The sequence below is a fragment of the Bos taurus genome, chromosome 15, assembly GCF_002263795.3.
Source record: "Bos taurus isolate L1 Dominette 01449 registration number 42190680 breed Hereford chromosome 15, ARS-UCD2.0, whole genome shotgun sequence".
In the NCBI taxonomy this organism is placed as follows: Eukaryota; Metazoa; Chordata; class Mammalia; order Artiodactyla; family Bovidae; genus Bos; species Bos taurus.
Genome location: NC_037342.1, coordinates 30,211,796 through 30,230,023, shown reverse-complemented (window position 1 = coordinate 30,230,023; position 18,228 = coordinate 30,211,796). Strand labels below are relative to the sequence as shown.

At 55.3% G+C, this 18,228-nt stretch overlaps 1 protein-coding gene across 1 annotated transcript in view; it reads left to right on the top strand.

Moving 5' to 3' along the window:
• The window catches only part of NECTIN1 (nectin cell adhesion molecule 1), a 68,197-nt gene extending 51,860 nt beyond the window's left edge, over positions 1-16,337 (top strand). Inside the window, exons 2-6 of the mRNA NM_001206022.3 lie at positions 1,592-1,942; positions 2,461-2,763; positions 3,235-3,352; positions 4,930-5,081; positions 15,619-16,337. Of these exons, the coding sequence (NP_001192951.1) occupies positions 1,592-1,942; positions 2,461-2,763; positions 3,235-3,352; positions 4,930-5,081; positions 15,619-16,163 (1,469 nt within the window). The 3' untranslated portion in view covers positions 16,164-16,337. The remainder of the gene's footprint in view (positions 1-1,591; positions 1,943-2,460; positions 2,764-3,234; positions 3,353-4,929; positions 5,082-15,618) is intronic.
• The last annotated feature ends 1,891 nt before the right edge of the window (positions 16,338-18,228 follow it).

Sequence of the window (18,228 nt, the reverse complement as noted above, 5' to 3'; positions counted from 1 at the left end):
GGGGGATACAGGGATGGAAAAGACTCAGAGGCTGCTCTGGGAAGGTCATCATCTGGCAGAGGAGAAGCCAGAGGTGTAAACAACCACATTCCCAGGCAGCAAAGAGCCACAATAGGGTTGAGAGGATTGGGGAAGTTTCCCGAAGGAGGTGGCCTGAGTGGGACAGCTATAGGTGGAAAAGGGCCTGGGCCTTCTGGGGAACTGCAGGAACAGGAGTCTAGACGTGTAGCATCAGGCACTCCCTGGGGGCCCAGTGGTTAGGACTCTGTGTTCTTACTGCCAAGGGCCCCAATTTGATCTCACACGTCTCACTGTGTGGCCCCCCTCCCCCCCCAAAATTAGATGTGTAGTTTCTATAGCTCTGTGCTCCTTGGAGGCTGGGACTGAATCCCTCATTGATGTGACTCCAGTGCTGATAGCAGATTCAAAAAGTGGCACAAAAACAGGAGGAGGGGGGAAGGAAACTCAGAAACATGGCATATTCCGTGGAACGGTCCGGTCGGATGTGGCTGGAAAGCCTCATGTACAGAGGGATGTGGACAGAATGGCAGGGCCCAGATGATGAGGACGCCAAATGCCAAGTTATGACAGCCAGACGTGACTGAGAAGGCGAACGTGAGCCAGAGAGGCTGAGCCTCATGCAGTGCCTGCCTCTCTCAGCCCGGTTGGGTAGGGGGGCCAAGCCAGTGCACTCCAGGGCCCAGGCACTCAGCCCTTTGTGGGGAGAAGACAGTGAGGGTGGCCTTACTGATGGGGCCCCTGGGGCTCCCCTAGTGCTTCCTGCCTCCTGACATGTACTCATCCATCATAGCATTTGGTTCTCTTAGCAATCTGTGAGCTACAGAGGACTGGATTATCCACCCCGTTTATCAGACGAGGGAGCTGAGGCCCAGAAAGGTGAAGAAGCTGGTGGCTCCTCAGCTGGTCCTCTGCCCAAAAAGCAGCACATTCAACCCTCATCAAAAATAAGGGTGCGGAGGGATATTTACTGCCATGGAGCAACATTGATAATATATCACTCAGTGAAAATACAGCTTAAGGAATAGTATGTACAGTATGACTCTGATTTTGTTTAAAAAAAAAACATGGTTACCAAGATATATGGAGAAGAATGTAAAAGAGGTTGTGCGTGCATGCTAAGTCACTTTAGTCGTGTCTGACTCTGCAGCACTATGGACTATAGCCCGCCAGGCTTCTCTGTCTATGGGATTCTCCAGGCAAGCATACTGGAGTGTGTTGCCATTATCTTCTCCAGGGGATCTTCCCAACCCAGGATCTAACCCGCATCTCTTCTGTGTCCTGCACTGACCAGCGGGTTCTTTCACCACTAGCGCCGCCTGAAAAGCCCGAACAAGAGGTTACTTCCCGTCAGGTGATCAGTGATACGTCCGAGTGGTGAAATCATCGGTTGTCATTTTCTTCTCAGGATTTTTCAATATCCCCCACAGTTCTTCTAAAAACAGATAATTATTATTTTTATAGTCAGAATTTGTAAAATAATGACTGCTGGAAAATAAAAGACCAGCACACAGGGAGTCAGGGTAGGGGCTCTGGCTGACCCTGACCACCCTCTGCCCTCTCTCTCGACCAGGCGCCCAGGCCCAGATGGTCCAGGTGAACGACTCCATGTACGGTTTCATCGGCACGGACGTGGTGCTTCACTGCAGCTTCGCCAACCCGCTGCCGGGCGTGAAGATCACCCAGGTCACATGGCAGAAAGCCACCAATGGCTCCAAGCAGAACGTGGCCATCTACAACCCAGCCATGGGCGTCTCGGTGCTGGCCCCATACCGCGAGCGCGTGGAGTTCCTGCGGCCCTCCTTCACAGATGGTACCATCCGCCTCTCCCGCCTGGAGCTGGAGGACGAGGGCGTCTACATCTGCGAGTTTGCCACCTTCCCTGCGGGCAACAGAGAGAGCCAGCTCAATCTCACTGTGATGGGTAAGCTGACCTGACCGTGCCTCTCTGCTTGGGCACGTCCTGGGGGCTGGGCCATCTTCAGTGGATGCAGAGGTTCTCCTTGGGTTGGCATGCTCCCAAGATCTGGACGTGGTACTTTCAGTCCCTTCTCGCCACGCTGTCCCCATTCACTAGGGATGGGGGCTGGCCTTAGCTGTGGGCAGAGTTGAGGATCAGTATTCAGGTTGAAGCCCCACTGTGGGGCACTTTCCGGGTGGCCAGGAAGCAGGAAGACACCATGGTAGGAGAGCATGCCAAGACTCCAGGAAGACTTGTGCTTGACAAAAGCTCATACAAAGAACAGAGCAGGAAGGCCATGGGTGAGACCCAAGGAGGTCCCTGTGAGAAGTGCTGGGAGGGGCCTTGGTGAAGCACAGCTGAGAGGCAAGCATGCCCAGGGTGACCTTGAAGCAAGGCCTGGCAGGCGCCTGCCCTCCCAGCCTGTGCGTCCTTGATAAGGCAGCAGAGCCAGACCCATGGCGCTCTCTTGTTCCCGGCAGCCAAACCCACCAACTGGATAGAGGGCACCCATGCAGTGCTTCGAGCCAGGAAGGGGCAGGATGAAAAGGTCCTGGTGGCCACCTGCACGTCAGCCAATGGGAAGCCTCCCAGTGTGGTGTCCTGGGAAACGCGGCTGAAGGGCGAGGCGGAGTACCAGGAGATCCGGAACCCCAACGGCACGGTGACCGTCATCAGCCGCTACCGCCTGGTGCCCAGCCGAGAAGCCCACCGGCAGTCCCTGGCCTGCATAGTCAACTACCACATGGACCGCTTCTGGGAAAGCCTCACCCTCAACGTGCAGTGTGAGTGCGGCAGGGCGTTGGGGGCGGGGCCTCCGGGCGGGGGCGGAGCGCGTACTGTTCCCTCCCACCACCCACCCACCCCCGCCCCTCCCCCACCAGCCCTCCCTGCTTTTCTTCCCACCTCCTGCCGCTCTCCCCGCCCCTTCTTCCCTCACCGGTTTATGCCTCCTTCCTCTTTCCTCTTTTCCTTCCACCTCCCTTTCTGGGGGCACTTTGTCTTCCCGTCCTCTCTTGCCCTGTCTTCTCGCTTTGCCCGTCCTCTCCCCGCCTTGTTCCCCTGCTGCTTCTACTCTGAGGGTCTGTGACCTCCCAACCCCTGTCACTCTTCCCCCGTCTTCTGGCTTTTTCCTTGTCTTTTCCCCTTCTGAGGGTCATCACCCTCTGAGGCTCCCCACCCGCCCACCTACAGGACCGCCCCAAGTCCTGTTCTCCTGACCTCACCCTTTACAAACATCACCCCTTGTCTCACAGACGAGCCCGAGGTGACCATCGAGGGGTTTGATGGCAACTGGTACCTGCAGCGGATGGATGTGAAGCTCACGTGCAAAGCCGATGCCAACCCCCCAGCCACTGAGTACCACTGGACCACGTAAGTGCTGCGGGGCTGGCTGCTCGCCTTGCAAGGAACCTTGCTGCACCCACTCCACCTCCAGAAACCTTGGGCAGGGAGGAAATGAAGGTCTAGATTCAGGTTTCTCCGTGAAAAGGAGAGAGGCCGTGAGAGACACACACACACACATACACCCTCCCATGTTTGACTGCATCAGGGTCAGCAGGACATACCGTTCTGCCAGGGGTCTTTCCCTCATGATCTGCCTCCTTTCTGCTCCCTAATCAAGAACGTTGTCATTCTCCTTTGGTGATTCAGTCTGAGTCACTCCCATCCCAGCCCCCAGTATTTATTTTTATCGAGGTATCCCCAGGGAGGCTGGCTTTCTGGAGCATCTCAGATCTCTCTTTGTTCCTTTTCCTTTTCTCCAGCACCCCCAGATTCTCAGGGAGAGGCAGCAGTCAGCCCAGAATGCCTGTGTTCATGGAGTGCTTGCCCCAAGGCCAATCCCATTCTTGGCTTTGTGGTTTTGGGGCTTAAACCTTTCAGGGTTTAGTCTCCCCCTCCAGCCAGCTGTGACAGCCCGAGCCAAGGTTCTTCCCAGAGAACAGCTGGATGGAACACACAGAAGGAGAAGGGCATGGGGAAGCCAAGAAGTAGGTTGGCTTGAGTGGCCAGAGGATGGCTGCCCAGACTGTGTCTGCGTTCTTTTTCCAGGAAGTACAGGGCACTGGCACACCCTAGCTGTTTGTTACCATCCACTTCCTGGGACCAGGAGTGGCTCTGAAGGTGTGAGTGGGCAGGGCCTCCCTGCCAGTTTCAGTTCTGGGTCCAAAAGTTTTGTGGCACTGAGGATCAAGAGGAAGGAAAAGGGTCTTCTGGGTACAGGAAACTTCTGGAACTCTCTCGGCATAAAAAAGACTTGTGACATGCCCAGCAAGGAAAGGAGATGGTGAAATGGAACACAGTTCCTAAACACGGGTCACGTCTCATTACCCGAGTAGCCTGTTAAAATTCTAGGCCAGGACCCCAGCCTTAGTAGATTTGAGGTTGTTGTTTAATCGCTAAGTCATGTCCAACTCCCCACAACTCCATGAACTGTAGCCCACCAGGTTCCTCTGTCCATGGGATTTCCTAGGCAAAAGTACTGGAGTGGGTTGCCATTTCCTAACCCAGATTCGGGGTTAGGACTTCAAATTACTAACCAACTGCCTAGGAAACCAAGAACTAACTACCAAGAACCAGTGTAGTAAAAAGAACACTGTGCTGAGAGTCCAAAGATCTGGTGAGATCCCCAGTTGTCACTTTCTAGCTATGCTTCCTTGGCCTTGAACCTGGTTTCTCTTACATAGTATCTCTTGGATGCTGTGGGGCCAGTATCTACCTGTGCCATCTACATTTCAGTGCTGTGATGAGCAAATTTGAGACACCGAATAATGTAAAACTGCCACATGCAAGAGATTATTGTTGCTTTTATTGTTTTTACTCCTTCCAAGACAGATGCTGCTTATTAACGCAGCCAAAGGGCTGAGGTCTTGGAGTCAGGTGGGTGACACAGGGGTAGCTTCGTGGGGCTGGAGAATCATAACCCTCTGCCTGTCTCCCAACCCCTGCAGGCTGAATGGCTCCCTCCCCAAGGGCGTGGAGGCCCAGAACAGAACTCTCTTCTTCAGGGGACCCATCAACTACAGCCTGGCGGGAACCTATGTCTGTGAGGCCACCAACCCCATCGGCACCCGCTCAGCCCAGGTGGAGGTCAATATCACAGGTAGGAAGTTGCCTTCTTCCCTGCCTCTCCCCACCCACTGCTTCCTCTGCTGCCAGCGTCCCCTTCCTTACGGCTGGGTCACGGGAGGAAGTTTGCTTCTCTTGTTCCTACTTCTCTGCTTCTCCTTTGAGCTCTGGCCGTTGGCCTCACTTTACTTTTCTCTTTCCTCTATGAAGGCTGTGTGTGAAACAGGGTGACCCTGCTCAGCCAGAATGGGCAGGACAGAGTCTTCAGGAGGGAGGGAGGCAGTGCTGTTTACAGCAGTGCTGGGGGTGGTGGGGGCTGGTAGAGCCTTCTCCTGGATCTGTGACAACACGCCTGTGATGCTGGCTTGGTGGGGTGGGCTGGAGGGAGGACCTTATCTCCTCTGAGTTCTGCTCCTGCAGTTCAGAAAATCGTCATGGACTGGAGGGTGGGGCTTACCTCAAGCAGGGATACAGAGGGGAAGGCCAGGAGGGAGCCCAAAGTCACGGTGGGCTGTGTGTGCTGTGAGTGGATTGCTGTTTTCCCTGCATTTTTCTCTGTCAGGGCAGATGGGAGGGAGATTCAGCCTCCTGACCTCTTAGGGCAAAGAGAACACATGGGTTGGGATGTTCTGGGGGAGACATCACATGAGACGTGAAAAGAATGTGGGCTTCAGTGTCAGACAGCTGCACACAAGCCCTCATCTGTAAAATGGGCATAATATGACGCGCCTGGAAGACTTGTCGTCAGAATTTATATATGTAGGCCAAGCACCTAGCACAGACCAGTCTGTCAATAAATGGCCCACGTTCTATGGTTATTATCTTGACTCTGTCATTATCATTATTAATGGAAGAATCAAAACAAGCTGATAGAGGGGTAAATTGCCATCACAACTTTCCAACCAGGGTGTCTTTAACCTGTACCTGAGCTAGCTTCAGGGTCAGAAAGTGACAGGAAGAAACTCTTAGGACGGGAAGTGACCTGTGAGGGTGTCATGCTGCTACAGAGCTGGACAGGAAGTGACCTCATGGAGACCTGAGCGAGGCTCAGGGATACAGGAAGTTGTGTGGTGGTTACTGGGCTCCAGGAGCAGAGCTTGGGCAAGTCCTGAGGATTCATTGGCTCTGAACCTGTTTCTCAGAAGTGGGAGACCTCATCTAGGGGTACATACAAGGCTCAGCTGATGATTGAACATCCCAAAGCTGTCCAGGGGCTGTACCTACCTGTCTTCGGGGCTGTTCTGTCACCTCTCTAGCCAGGGGTCGGGAGGGTGGAGTCACTTGTCACTTGCTTTTTTCTTCAACTCCCTGCCTTTGGCTCTCGGACTGGTTAAGGTGGTAGAAGTGTCAGAGGGACACAGAGTTTTTAAGGGCATGAGCCCGCTGTGTCCTCCTTTGCTTGGCAAAGTAATAAACCTATTCTTTTCGACTTTACCCCCTCCCCCAAAAAAGAGGTATCAGAGGTGGAGCCTGGGGAAAGCTGAGACAATCTAGGATTTGGGGGGTTCCCGTAAGTTGGCAAGGATGGAAAGGCCAGAGTAACACACTTCTTACCCCCTGGAGAAAGTCTGAGCAAAGGAAAGCTCAGGAAGAGCCTCCTGGGGGCATGAGCTCTGGCCCTGGGGCCATGTGGCACAGAAGGGAGAACACTGGTCGTAAGGGAACATGCTCCCCTCGGGGAGGCAGGTCGTGTGAGGGACAGCACAGACATGGCCTGACTGTGTTTGCATGCGGGCTCTTCCCAGGTCTGTGTGCCCTTCACCTTGTAGAGCCTCAGCTTCATATGGAGATCAGCATATTTATCTCAGTCTTCTCCTACTCATGCCAAGTCCACTTTCCACATCCCAGCACACAGCGTGGGTGCCCTGCATGGGGATAGCTTCCCCCAGCAGAGGACCACTGACACAGTCACTGCATCCCCCTCAAGCAGGCAGGCTTTCTGGGGAAACTGCTGACTGGGAAATCAGGGGCAGAGGCCAAGAAACCCCAGAGCAATGACATCCCATTGATCCTATTCCCCAGCATGAGCGGACTGACCAGAGGCCTCAGGGCCAAATGGTGTGCCCTACCCCAGAGGCACGGCCAGGACAGGAAAGTCAGGGCCTCCCTTCTCCCAAAGTCCAGGGAGATGCAGGACCACCGTGAAGGCAGGGCTGCTCATCAGAGTCATCAGATCCAGGAGCAAGGGGGAAGGAAAGAGGGCAACTTCCCAGATCCAGGCTGGGAACAGAGAGGAAGGAAGGGAAACCAGCGTGAAGGGGAACCATCTCCTAGGGCATGATCGCACCAGTGGCGCCCTCCGTGGGGTCTGTGGTCAGGCCGAGGTGGTCTTTAGGGAAAAAATGGACGGGGCGGGGGGTCACACAGGGCTCTAGCTGGAAGAGGCGCACAGCATGTCCTCTCCTACTCCCTGAGTGCAGAGCAGGATGGGGGTGGCCACCAAAGATTCACACATCGGGGGTGAGAAGGGCCTTGTATAAGGGGACTCTGTTGTTGATAGCCCAGTTAAGCAGGAGCCAGGGAGGTGTGATGCTCGCAGAATCATTAATGGGCCCAGGAGCTGTGTAGCTAGCCGTCCCCGAGGGAAGGTCTCTCAGCCCCTCAGGAAGACTCAACCAGGCAGCCTGAGCCTTTTCAGAGCTGTTTGTTCTCATACTCAAGGGCAATATCCACGCAGCCGCAAACCCCACCCGCCTTCATCCCTGTCGACTGGTCTCTGTGGGGAACACAGCCTTGCCCTGTGCTCCAAGCCCTGCTGATCTGGAGGGAATGCATGAACTAGATGGATAAGTGGAAATTTAATTTTTCATTCTGGCCATCCGTCCAGGTAATAGTTCTGCCCTGGGCTCATCTGGAGAGGGAGAGACGAAGAGCAGGGCGGGGAAAGACGTGCAGTAGAGTGTGTGCCGGAGACACATGTGTGTGCAGGGTTGCCACATCGCCTGTACAGACCCACTTTTTCCCTGACTTCTTGGGGGAGTCCCGGATCCTGGGAAAGGTTGTCTCTGAGTCGTTCCTCCAAGGATGAGTGGTGGGCGGTGATGGGGAAAGTAGGGGTTCCCCGGCAGGGGGAGCATGTGGAAAGACAGTGGCTGAGCAAGTAGGCAGGAACAGAGGAGCGGGGCTTCCTCTCTCTTGGCCACAGGGAGCCTCTGAAGGGTGCTCAGCAGAGAAGCAGCGAGATGAGGAGGGTGACTAAGACCGAGCGCCTGGGGGGCTGTGTGGATGGCACTTGGGAACTAGTTAGGGGTTGTGTGCACAATGAGGGTTTTTCTAGAGGGAAACCACAGGCCAGGCTGTGGCCGTGCAGCTGAGAGCAGAGGAGACAGACCCACCAGAGTTTGCAGGTATGCTTCATGGGGCCCTCAGGGAAGCCCATTTCCCAAGAGCAATTTCATGGGTCTGGCCCCATAGCCATAAAACAAAGCTGTGAGTTCTCCTTCCTCCACCCTCTAGGGGCAATGCTGGGGGCAGAAAAGGAGCCCAGGGTATGGCCTTGACCAAACTAAAGAGGCCAAAGGAGGCGACGTCAGTCCTGTCCATGGAACAGGGGTGCCCTGAGAAGAGTGTCCAGAGCCCTCCCAGGAGCCGGCAGGGAAGCCCCTGGAGTGCAGGGGTCCCCAATTTCCAATTCCGGTGCAGAGCTCGCTCAGCCATCAGGGTAGGGAGAGGGGGTGAGGCAACAGGGTCTGTACCTTAGGCTGGGAGTCCTTCCGACCAAGGTTTGTGGGGCTTGGAGGTCCCTCTGCAGGAGAGGGCTGTGTGAGCCTGTGAGTAGGCGTGTGCCTTTGAGCGTGTAAACGTGCATGGGCAAGCAGGAGAGCGCTGTCTGAGTGCTGAGAGTGCAGAGGGCTGAGGACCTTCGTACCCTGCTCCGGGCCACGCATGGCAGCCCGTTGGGGAGCCTGTAGGGTGGGCAGCTGCGTCTGCACCCCTGGGAGGATTCAGTTCTCCTCCAGCGCCGCCGTGATGAGGCCCTGCCCGCTGCTCTGCGCGGTGCACAGCTGCTGCAGCTGCAGAAGGGCTTCCCAGAGCTTGACCTCAGGCCTCCCCACCCCCGCCCCCGGGCCTGCAGCGCTGCGTGATGGGAGGTGTAGTTCTCGCAGCCTCCCTGGCCCAGGCTTCTGGAGCCCGCGCTCTGCCTGCCTGCCTGCCTGACTGAAGAAGCAGCGGGCATTGAGAAGCCCAGACATTGATCCCAAACCTCCTCTGGATCCCAGAACCAGACTGTAAACCCTAACCTCACTCCACCTCCGAGCCATCCAAGGCCCCCAGATACCAGCCCACCCACCTCAGTCGGGAAACCCCTAGCCCCAAGGGAATGTGGAGTCCCCACTGCCCCGGGGTCCCAGCCAGCCTGTGATCCCAGAGGGGAGGCTGCCGACCTTCAGCAACAGGGCCCGGCTGCCCCTTTGTTAGCGGAAGTGAGGGGAGCCGGCGGGGGCCCCCACCAGGAAGCGCACAAGACCCCCACGGCCCAACTCCTCTCCCCCGCCAGCTGCGGCCTTTGAGGCTCTGCTCCTGGCACGAAGACAGGAGCTACTGGCTGAATGTGACAGCTGGAGGGGTGGAAGGGGAGGGCGCTCCATTCCACGCCAGGCAGCCACCTCTGCTTACAAATGAGTTAGGTCCCCACATCCACTCCTTCCACACCCTCACTCGGCATCTTCACATCGAAGTTTGCGAGGCTGGAAGGTCATCCTAACCAGTCCTCTGCCTCTAGGCAGGCTGACCCTCAAGTTGGCAAAATAGCCAAGGTTCCCTTTGGTCCCAAAAATCTCCAGGGAAGAATAAGCTGGCTTAGGACCTAGGGCATGCTTGCATGCATGCACTCATGCTGCTAAGTCGCCTCAGTCGTGTCTGACTTTCTGTGACTCTATGGACTGTAGCCCACCAGGCTCCTCTGTCCATGGAATTCTCTAGGCAAGGAGTAGGACTTAGGGCAGGGGGGATTATATGAAGGCTCTAGAAGGGAAAGAGGCCTACAGACTCACCTCTAAGGCATGACCTTGCCTTTGTAGTATTCACTCATCAAATGTTCTTGAACCCTGACCATGTGCCAAGCAGCCTATGTGCCTCGGGGTACGTCGGTGAGCCAAAGCCGCCGTCCCCATGGACCTTATGCTCTAGCTTAAGAGGACTGACAACAAATAACAGATAAAATACATTTGAAAAATTATGTGGTCATTTTGAAGGTGATATGGAAAAAAGAAAAAAACAGGGTAAGGGATTCACAGTGCTAAGGGCATGCTGTGATTTGCAATAAGTTAGTCAAGGAAGGTCTCTGTGAGAAGGTGACCTCAATGAGAAGGAGGCAGGGGAGCAAGGCTAGGACCCCTGGGGCAGGAGCCTTCCAGGGTACAGAGCTGCCAGTGCAAAGGCCCTGAGGAAGCTGGGAGCAGAGCGAGCTGGGAGGAAAGCAAGAGATGAAGGCAGAGGCACAGATCATAGAGAGTGTCTTCAGCTCTCAGAGTTCATGGCCTCTCTGTGGCTGCCGTGTTGAGAATAGTCTATAGAGGAAAGGGAATTGGGGAAGCCAGTTAAGCAGCAATTGCAATAATCCAGGTGAAAGATGACAGTGGCTGGGATCAGGGTAGTAGTGATGAAGAAGGTGAGAAGAGGTCAGGTTCAAGATTTACTTTGAATTTGGATTTACAGCTAGTTTGGGACACCAGCTACTCATGAAATGGGTAATACAGTTAACCTTACCAGACCATAATGAGTAGGCCCTCCAAAATTCAATGTAGTCAAGTGAAAAGTAGGAGGGATTTGCTTTTCTTGGGTTTCTGTTTCTACAGAGAGCATAAAAGTAAATACAGTGGAACTAATGTTGTACACGACTGTAACACATTGAATTGTCAGTCCCCAATTATCATGATGCTGCCACCTCCTCCACCCCTTTCCCTGTTCCTGCAGAAGAGAATTTTAGCCTCTTGAAAACTGGCAGAAGGACCAGAGCCAATCATGGTAGATCCTAATTTGCATTTATTGCAAGTTGTTCTGTCAGGCTTACTGTAATATGTTGCTGCTGCTGCCAAGTCACCTCAGTCGTGTCCGACTCTGTGCAACCCCATAGATGGCAGCCCACCAGGCCTCTCCGTCCCTGGGATTCTCCAGGCAAGAACACTGGAGTGGGTTGCCATTTCCTTCTCCAATGCATGAAAGTGAAAAGTGAAAGTGAAGTCGCTCAGTCGTGTCCGACTCTTAGCGACCCCATGGACTGCAGCCTACCAGGCTCCTCCGTCCATGGGATTTGCCAGGCAAGAGTACTGGAGTGGGGTGCCATTGCCTTTTCCGAATATGTTAGTATATGATTAACAAAATAGAATGCTGCTACTGCTACTGCTAAGTCGCTTCAGTCGTGTCCGACTCTGTGCGACCCCATAGACAGAAGCCCACCAGGCTCCCCCGTCCCTGGGACTCTCCAGGCAAGAACACTGGAGTGGGTTTCCATTTCCTTCTCTAATGCATGAAAGTGAAAAGTGAAAGTGAAGTTGCTCAGTCGTGTCTGACTCTTAGCGACCCCATGGACTACAGCCTACCAAGCTCCTCCATCCATGGGATTTTCCAGGCAAGAGTACTGGAGTGGGGTGCCATTGCCTTCTCTGAACAAAATAGAATGAACTATTGTTTATACAAGAATGAGAGCTACAGACCACTGGTACGTAACAATTCTGAAGAAAAAAAGAGAAGTGTGAGCTGGAGATGAAAAAGCAAAACAAGAGACAGAAGCACTAAAATAGGCAGAAGGGGATGAGGTAGGGCAATTCCTGGCAGGGGAATTAGCAAGAACAAAGATCTGCAGTAAAGAATGACCTTGGACAGCAAGTTGGCCAGACCCAAGAGGAAGTTTTGAAAACCAGACTGGCGTGGTCCAACAGGCAATGGGGACGTCATTGTGAGTCTTTGAGAAAGGGAGTGATAGTGTCTACACAGTGAAAATTAGCCTGGTGACTGTGGATGGAGTGACTAAAGCGGGGCAGAGACCAAATGAAGGTGGGAGATTCAGGGATCCACTGTAACAGTAAAACATGGTGTCAGGAGAGAAGCTGCTCAGTAGGAAGAGTCAACAAGATTTGATGGCAGATTTTGACCCAAGAGATGAAGAAGGAATAGTCAAAGATCAATGAAATTCCAAGCCAGAAGAGTAGACAAATGGTGGAGGAGTTGTGGTGTTGAATGGAGGGGGTTTGAGGGAAGATGGTGGATACGTTGTGGGAGGATGGGGGTGGAGAGGATTCCAAAGGAGGATGTGCTAAACAGAAGAACGTTCAAAGCATGTCCCCAAATACTTGTCCCGTGAATGCTCCTTGAGTCACAAAGGGTGGGGTTTGTGTTCCAATAGGCTAGGAAGCACTGCGTGTTCCTTACAGTTCACAGTGTGCGTGAGAAGATGGGCTCTGATGCTTTGTCTGCAGTACATTTCCCAAAGCATTTGACCCCAGTATTTTTGCCCACCCTCTGAGCCGATGGCTCAAGGTTCCATAGCCACACCTGGGAAATGGTGGTCTGTGAGGCCTTTGGAGTTAAAGCCTCAGAGTTGCAGGCAGAGCTAGCTACCCAAGATGGTTTGGAGAGCCAGCAGGATCGAGGTAACTCATAACCCTGAGGCCAGGTCTTCCCCAAGGACAGAGAGCAGAGAGTAAGGTCCGAGGATAGAGCCCCCAGCCAGGCTTCTGGAGCAGAGAGAAGGCCCCGCAGTGCAGTCTGCACACAGAACTCTCCAAAAAGAAAGCCGAGGGTCAAGGACTCCTTGTATTTTTCGGAAGGCAAAGGAAGCAAGTCAGAAAGGAAGGGTAGGTCTCTCTACCTGATGCCTTCCTTATTCTTCTGGCCTTTCCCAGTCCTCATCATCTTTCAAGGCTTGGCCTCAGTCTTCTCTCCTCCAAAAAAGCCTTTCCAAGCACCAGGCCACAATGCTCTCTTGCTCTGCATTCCTGAAACCCCTAAGCACCAGCACTCTTGATGTCTGCATGCTGCTTTGCCTAAGAGTGTCATTTGGTTCCTCAGCTGGGTCCTGAGTTGTTGGTATCCTGTGACTAGTGAAATAAATAGATGGTCAGTACGTGTTTGTTGAGTGGATGGGTGAGTCGGTGGGTGGGTGAAGCGATGATGAGGCAGGTGGCAAGAGGCAAGAGCATGCAGGTATGGGATGAGAACTGAAGAGGGAGCTGGCAGGTTGAAAGTACAGAGGTGGTCAGGTTCCTGCCAGCTGCCTCTTGGGCATTTCTTGTGGCGGCAGCTCCCACCTCACAGGCAGCAGGTGTGCAGCCCTTTTCAAGGCGGTAGACAGATGGGACCTGGTGAACCAGGAGAAGACGCTTGAGCTTCAGGGACATTGTTCTGGAAGTGGGCGGTGAGGACAAATATTCCATAAACATTTATTGGGCAGCCACTCGGTGACCCGTGGAAGGTCACGGTGACAAGTGGGAAGCTGAGTCTTCAGGGGGTGCACTTCTTTCTACCAACTCCCCCCTGCGAGAGGCCAGGAGCAGGAGCCTCTGGGTGGCTCTGAAACCATCGAGGGCTCTGAAGAGCTCTGGTACCATAGGTCTCAGCGCAGCAACAAATCGGCGAGAAGCAAAATGATAGATAAGAAGTGATTGATTAGAATAGGATGCTTGTGAGGCTTATAGGCAGGTGGGCAAGGGGGTGCCACACCCCAAGAACTTACTGGGCTACAGTTTTATAATTAAAAAAAAAAAAAAAGTGGGAAGGGAGAGAAGACATCTTTGTCATTCTTAAGTAGACATCATGCTTCCATCATCAGCTCCTCCTCCAGGTTGAGCAGGAAAGTTTCCGTGTCCCTACATGGTCAAGCTAGGTTCACAAGTTGCTGTTTTTATGTGTGCAGAGACCATGTCCTAGGGATCATTAATTTACTGAGTTCACTGGTCAGGATGTGGGTCTCCTGTCACCATTGTTTTATTGCCTGGAGGCAGGTCTTGTGCTTCTGTCGCAGGGATTTTTTGCTAAGCAAGCCTGCTTGGTTTTGTGGTTAAGCAAACTTGCTTTCTTGAGTAATCATTAGCTTACAGGGGTCTCCCACATTTTTTCTACTTACGATCCCCTCGTGGGATTAACTACTTAATCACCCACTTTGCTTTGTCTTTACGCAAACGGACCCCTTCACTTGGTCCCCATGTTTTCACTAGCCCTTCTAGCGTGAGCTCCTGGACAGCCCTTCATCTTCTCTTCTAGAATCCCTGCCCTGCTCCCGCCGCCGCAGACAGCACAGCACACACTCACACACCCCAGACCAGCTCCACTTCTGGGAGGAGGGACTGGCCTCATAGGAGGAACAGGATTCCCACGGAGTGAGTGATGCTGAATCAGGGAGTGAGCTGGCAGAAACCGATTCCCAGAGGCCAAAACATAGGCCCACATCGACCCTCTCCCTTGGCCCGAAGAGAGGAGGGCTGAGAGCAGCCAAGGTCAGCCGCCCAGGCCTGCCCCAGACCTGCCCACCGGCTCCTCCTGTCCAAGGCCAGCCGCGGTCTCCAGTGCCACCCTGTGGCGGTGCTGGGCACTGCCTCCCTCAGCCTCACCTGGGGACCCCTTCGGCCTCTGGCCTGGCCCCAGGGGCACCCACCCGGCCTTTCTTCCCCACCCACCCTCTTCCTTTCTCGTTTCACTTTTTCTGCCTTCTAGTTTCTCCTCCATCCTTAGCGTGCACATATTTGTATACACACATTCATCACAGCAACACAGGTATGTGGGCTGGTGTGACAGCAAGGGCGTGTGCCCGCACACGTGCTCTCCTGTGTATACTTGTCATCTTTGCTACTCACGTGCTCTCACGCCCCCTTTCTGCACGGTCATGCTGTGTCTTCTGCTCGTAGCCCACGTTGGCTGCACCCCCGGCCCCCACCTTGCCCTGAAGGGCCAGACCGCAGCCAAGAACCACAGCCCAGGTTTCTGGCACACACAGGGCATCTACAGGGCCAGCACTGGGGCTCCCATCCTCCTCTCTGTACCCTGGGAGCAGACGAAGTCAGGCGTGGGGCACCCAGTCTGCTCTAGGCTCGGCGTCTCAGAAGCCAAGGTGTGGTACTAGGGCACAGTGACCGGCAGGTGTCAGGCAGAGGGGCAGTGGTGACCTCCGCACAGGCTTTCCGTGCAAGAGAACCAACAATGTGTCATTGGCTGGTGGCCTCGGGAAAATTACTTAATCTCTGTAATCCCTGTCTCGTCGTATGCCGGATGGAAATGAATAGCATACCACTGTATGGGGTGTCAGGGACACTGAGTGTCATGCGACTGGCATGGACACCGGGTCGTGGCTGGACTGGCTCCACCTTCAAGGAGAAAGTCAGTGTGGAGGCTCTGGGGCCACGGGACTGTCTCTTCCTCTGTCTTCTCCAGCTCCAGCTACCAGCGCCGCTTGCTGGTCTCCTGGATTTGGGGGAGGGGGTTGCCAGGGGCACCTCTAGAACAAGAGCTGGCCTTGGGCTCACTTCCTGCCTTCGCCTCCCCATCTCCCTCTCGTCTTCCTTCCCTGCCACCCCTGCTGACTCAGCCACCGGAGCAGACACTGACACTGTCCCCCTCCTTCTCTTTTCCTCACCCAGAGTTCCCCTACACCCCGTCTCCTCCCGAACACGGGCGGCGCGCGGGGCCAGTGCCCACGGCCATCATTGGGGGCGTGGTGGGGAGCATCCTGCTGGTGCTGATTGTGGTCGGCGGGATCGTGGTGGCCCTGCGCCGGCGCCGGCACACCTTCAAGGGCGACTACAGCACCAAGAAGCATGTGTACGGCAACGGCTACAGCAAGGCGGGCATCCCCCAGCACCACCCGCCCATGGCCCAGAACCTGCAGTACCCGGAGGACTCGGACGACGACAAGAAAGCCGGCCCCCTGGGTGGGAGCAGCTACGAGGAGGAAGAGGACGAGGAGGGTGGAGGGGGCGAGCGCAAGGTGGGCGGCCCCCACTCCAAGTACGACGAGGACGCCAAGCGGCCCTACTTCACCGTGGACGAGGCCGAGGCCCGTCAGGACGGCTACGGGGACCGGACTCTGGGCTACCAGTACGACCCTGAGCAGCTGGACTTGGCCGAGAACATGGTCTCTCAGAACGACGGGTCTTTCATTTCCAAGAAGGAGTGGTACGTGTAGACCCCTGTCCAGAGCCTCCGTCCCAGCCCCCACCCGCACGCCCCCTGCCCGGCCCCACCGCCCACTGCTCCAGGAGCTCGCCAGAGACTCACGCAGCTGCCCGGGGAACCTGGGAGCCCAGGGCACACGACCTGGCTTTGTTTTGATTTCCTCCCTGCCCCCTGCCCTGCCCCATGGTGTTGTGTTCACTGTGGCTTCGGTGTTGCTGTACCTTTCCTTCCCAAACCACCCCCTTCCTGCCGCCCTCTGCAGGGAGCCCTGCTCTTGTCTTGTGTACCTGGGCGTCCCTCCAGGGTTTGGGGAGCCAGCCCTCCCCTGCCCCCAACACTGGAATTTGTTCGTGTCCTTCCCCTTGCTGGTGGACGGCTGAAGGGGCTCCAAGAGGAACAGCCCCCTCCCTGGACCCCAGATGCTGCTCGTTTTTCCCTGGGAGAGGGAACCCAGCAACCTCCCCATCCCACCATGAGCTGACACAGTGGGAGTTTGGACCCCTGGTCTAGGCAGCAATGGCACGCAAGAGGTAGGGGGTGGGGACGGCTTTTCCAAAGCACCCAGGGCTGTCTTTGTTCATTAAGTGAATCAAGTTGAGGTCCCCACCTGGAGCCTTGGGCAGTGTGTTTTCTTGAAGGCTGGTTTTACTTTTTTTTTTCCCTCATCAGCCTCCCAAGAGTTAAGTTGGCACAGTTCTGGTGGTTCCTGTTCGCCTGTCTGCACCCCACATAGCAGGACTCCAGGTCACTCTGGCCCACACTTCCCATCACCTCTACCAACACATACCCACACCTACATGCACACACAGGTCATTCGTGTCTACCCCTGTACTCCCCCTGGGGTCACATGCCTTACCCAGGCTGGACACTGCCCAAGGCCCGCCTCTCTGCTCCATCTTGCCCCTCCTTCCAGCGGAGAATGGGACAGGGGCAGGGGTCGGCCTTCAGAAGCTTCCAGGGAGAGCTGAGGCAAGCCCCCTAGGTGCCTCCACCCTAGCATCTCAGGCCGGCCCTTAACCACTTCCTACAGCATGGAAGTTTCTTGAGTTTCTCCCTACCTATCAAGTGCTAGCAACTCTTGATTCTCTTGGGGAGTCCGAGCTGGGATCCCAGAAAAGAGTGACCTCCGGGAGTGGAGGAGGATCCACGCAGAGGGCACTGGAGAAGTCAGCAAGCACAGTTGGAGCTCTGCCATCACGGGCTGATGAGACTCTAGAGTGCAGGGAGCTCCTCGCCCACCCAAGAGAAGGACAGCATGAGGGGAGGCAGGGTCAAGGATCCTGAGTCAGCCGTTCCTGCAAACCACCCGCCCCGTCCTGCTCAGTTCTCCCTGGTCATCATTCTGGATGGGGTGGCGGGGGAACCCTGGAGATGCTTTCCCTTTGAGTTGTAGATTCCCTTCTTGAATGGGGCTCTGGGTTCCTGTCAATCACCCAAGACCGATGGTCTTCCCATGGACACCCTGGAGGAAGGCCCCTCCCGGGCCCCCTCTTCGTTCCCCCGGCTCAAAGTGCCTCAGTCCCTCCATCTGCCCAGCCCATCCCCCTCAGCACTCTGGATGGGAGAGACCCTGGGATGGGAGAGGCAGGTTCGTGTCTGCCCGCGAGGATTCTGGTGAACTCAGCCCAGGGTGCAGAGGCTCTGTGGGATGGCAAGTGTTGAGGGGAGGGAGGCAGACCACTCTGTGCCCCACGGGCACCAACCTACCCTTGCCATAGGCTTCCCAAGGGAGCCTCCAATCCCCTCTCCTACTCCTCCCCTCCTGGGTGCTGCTATTGAACCCCTAGCCAGCTCCATCTCTGCCCTGGCAACCCTGGACCCACCAGCTGGGTCACCCTTCTCACCCAGCCCCTGCTGCCCTAGCCCTAGTCCAGTCCACCCAGTAGCCACGTAGCAGAAGTCTGAAGCCATGCCAGCCCTGGGGCGGTGCTCCCCTCTCTTGGCATTGGGGGTACTGGATGGGGTGGAGTTGGGAAAAAATTCTGGGGTCTTTCTAGCCACAGGGCAGAGAGGGTGGAGGAGCTGGGCTGCATTTCCCAGCAGTATTAGTGTCCCCTCACCCCAGGGCAGAGGAG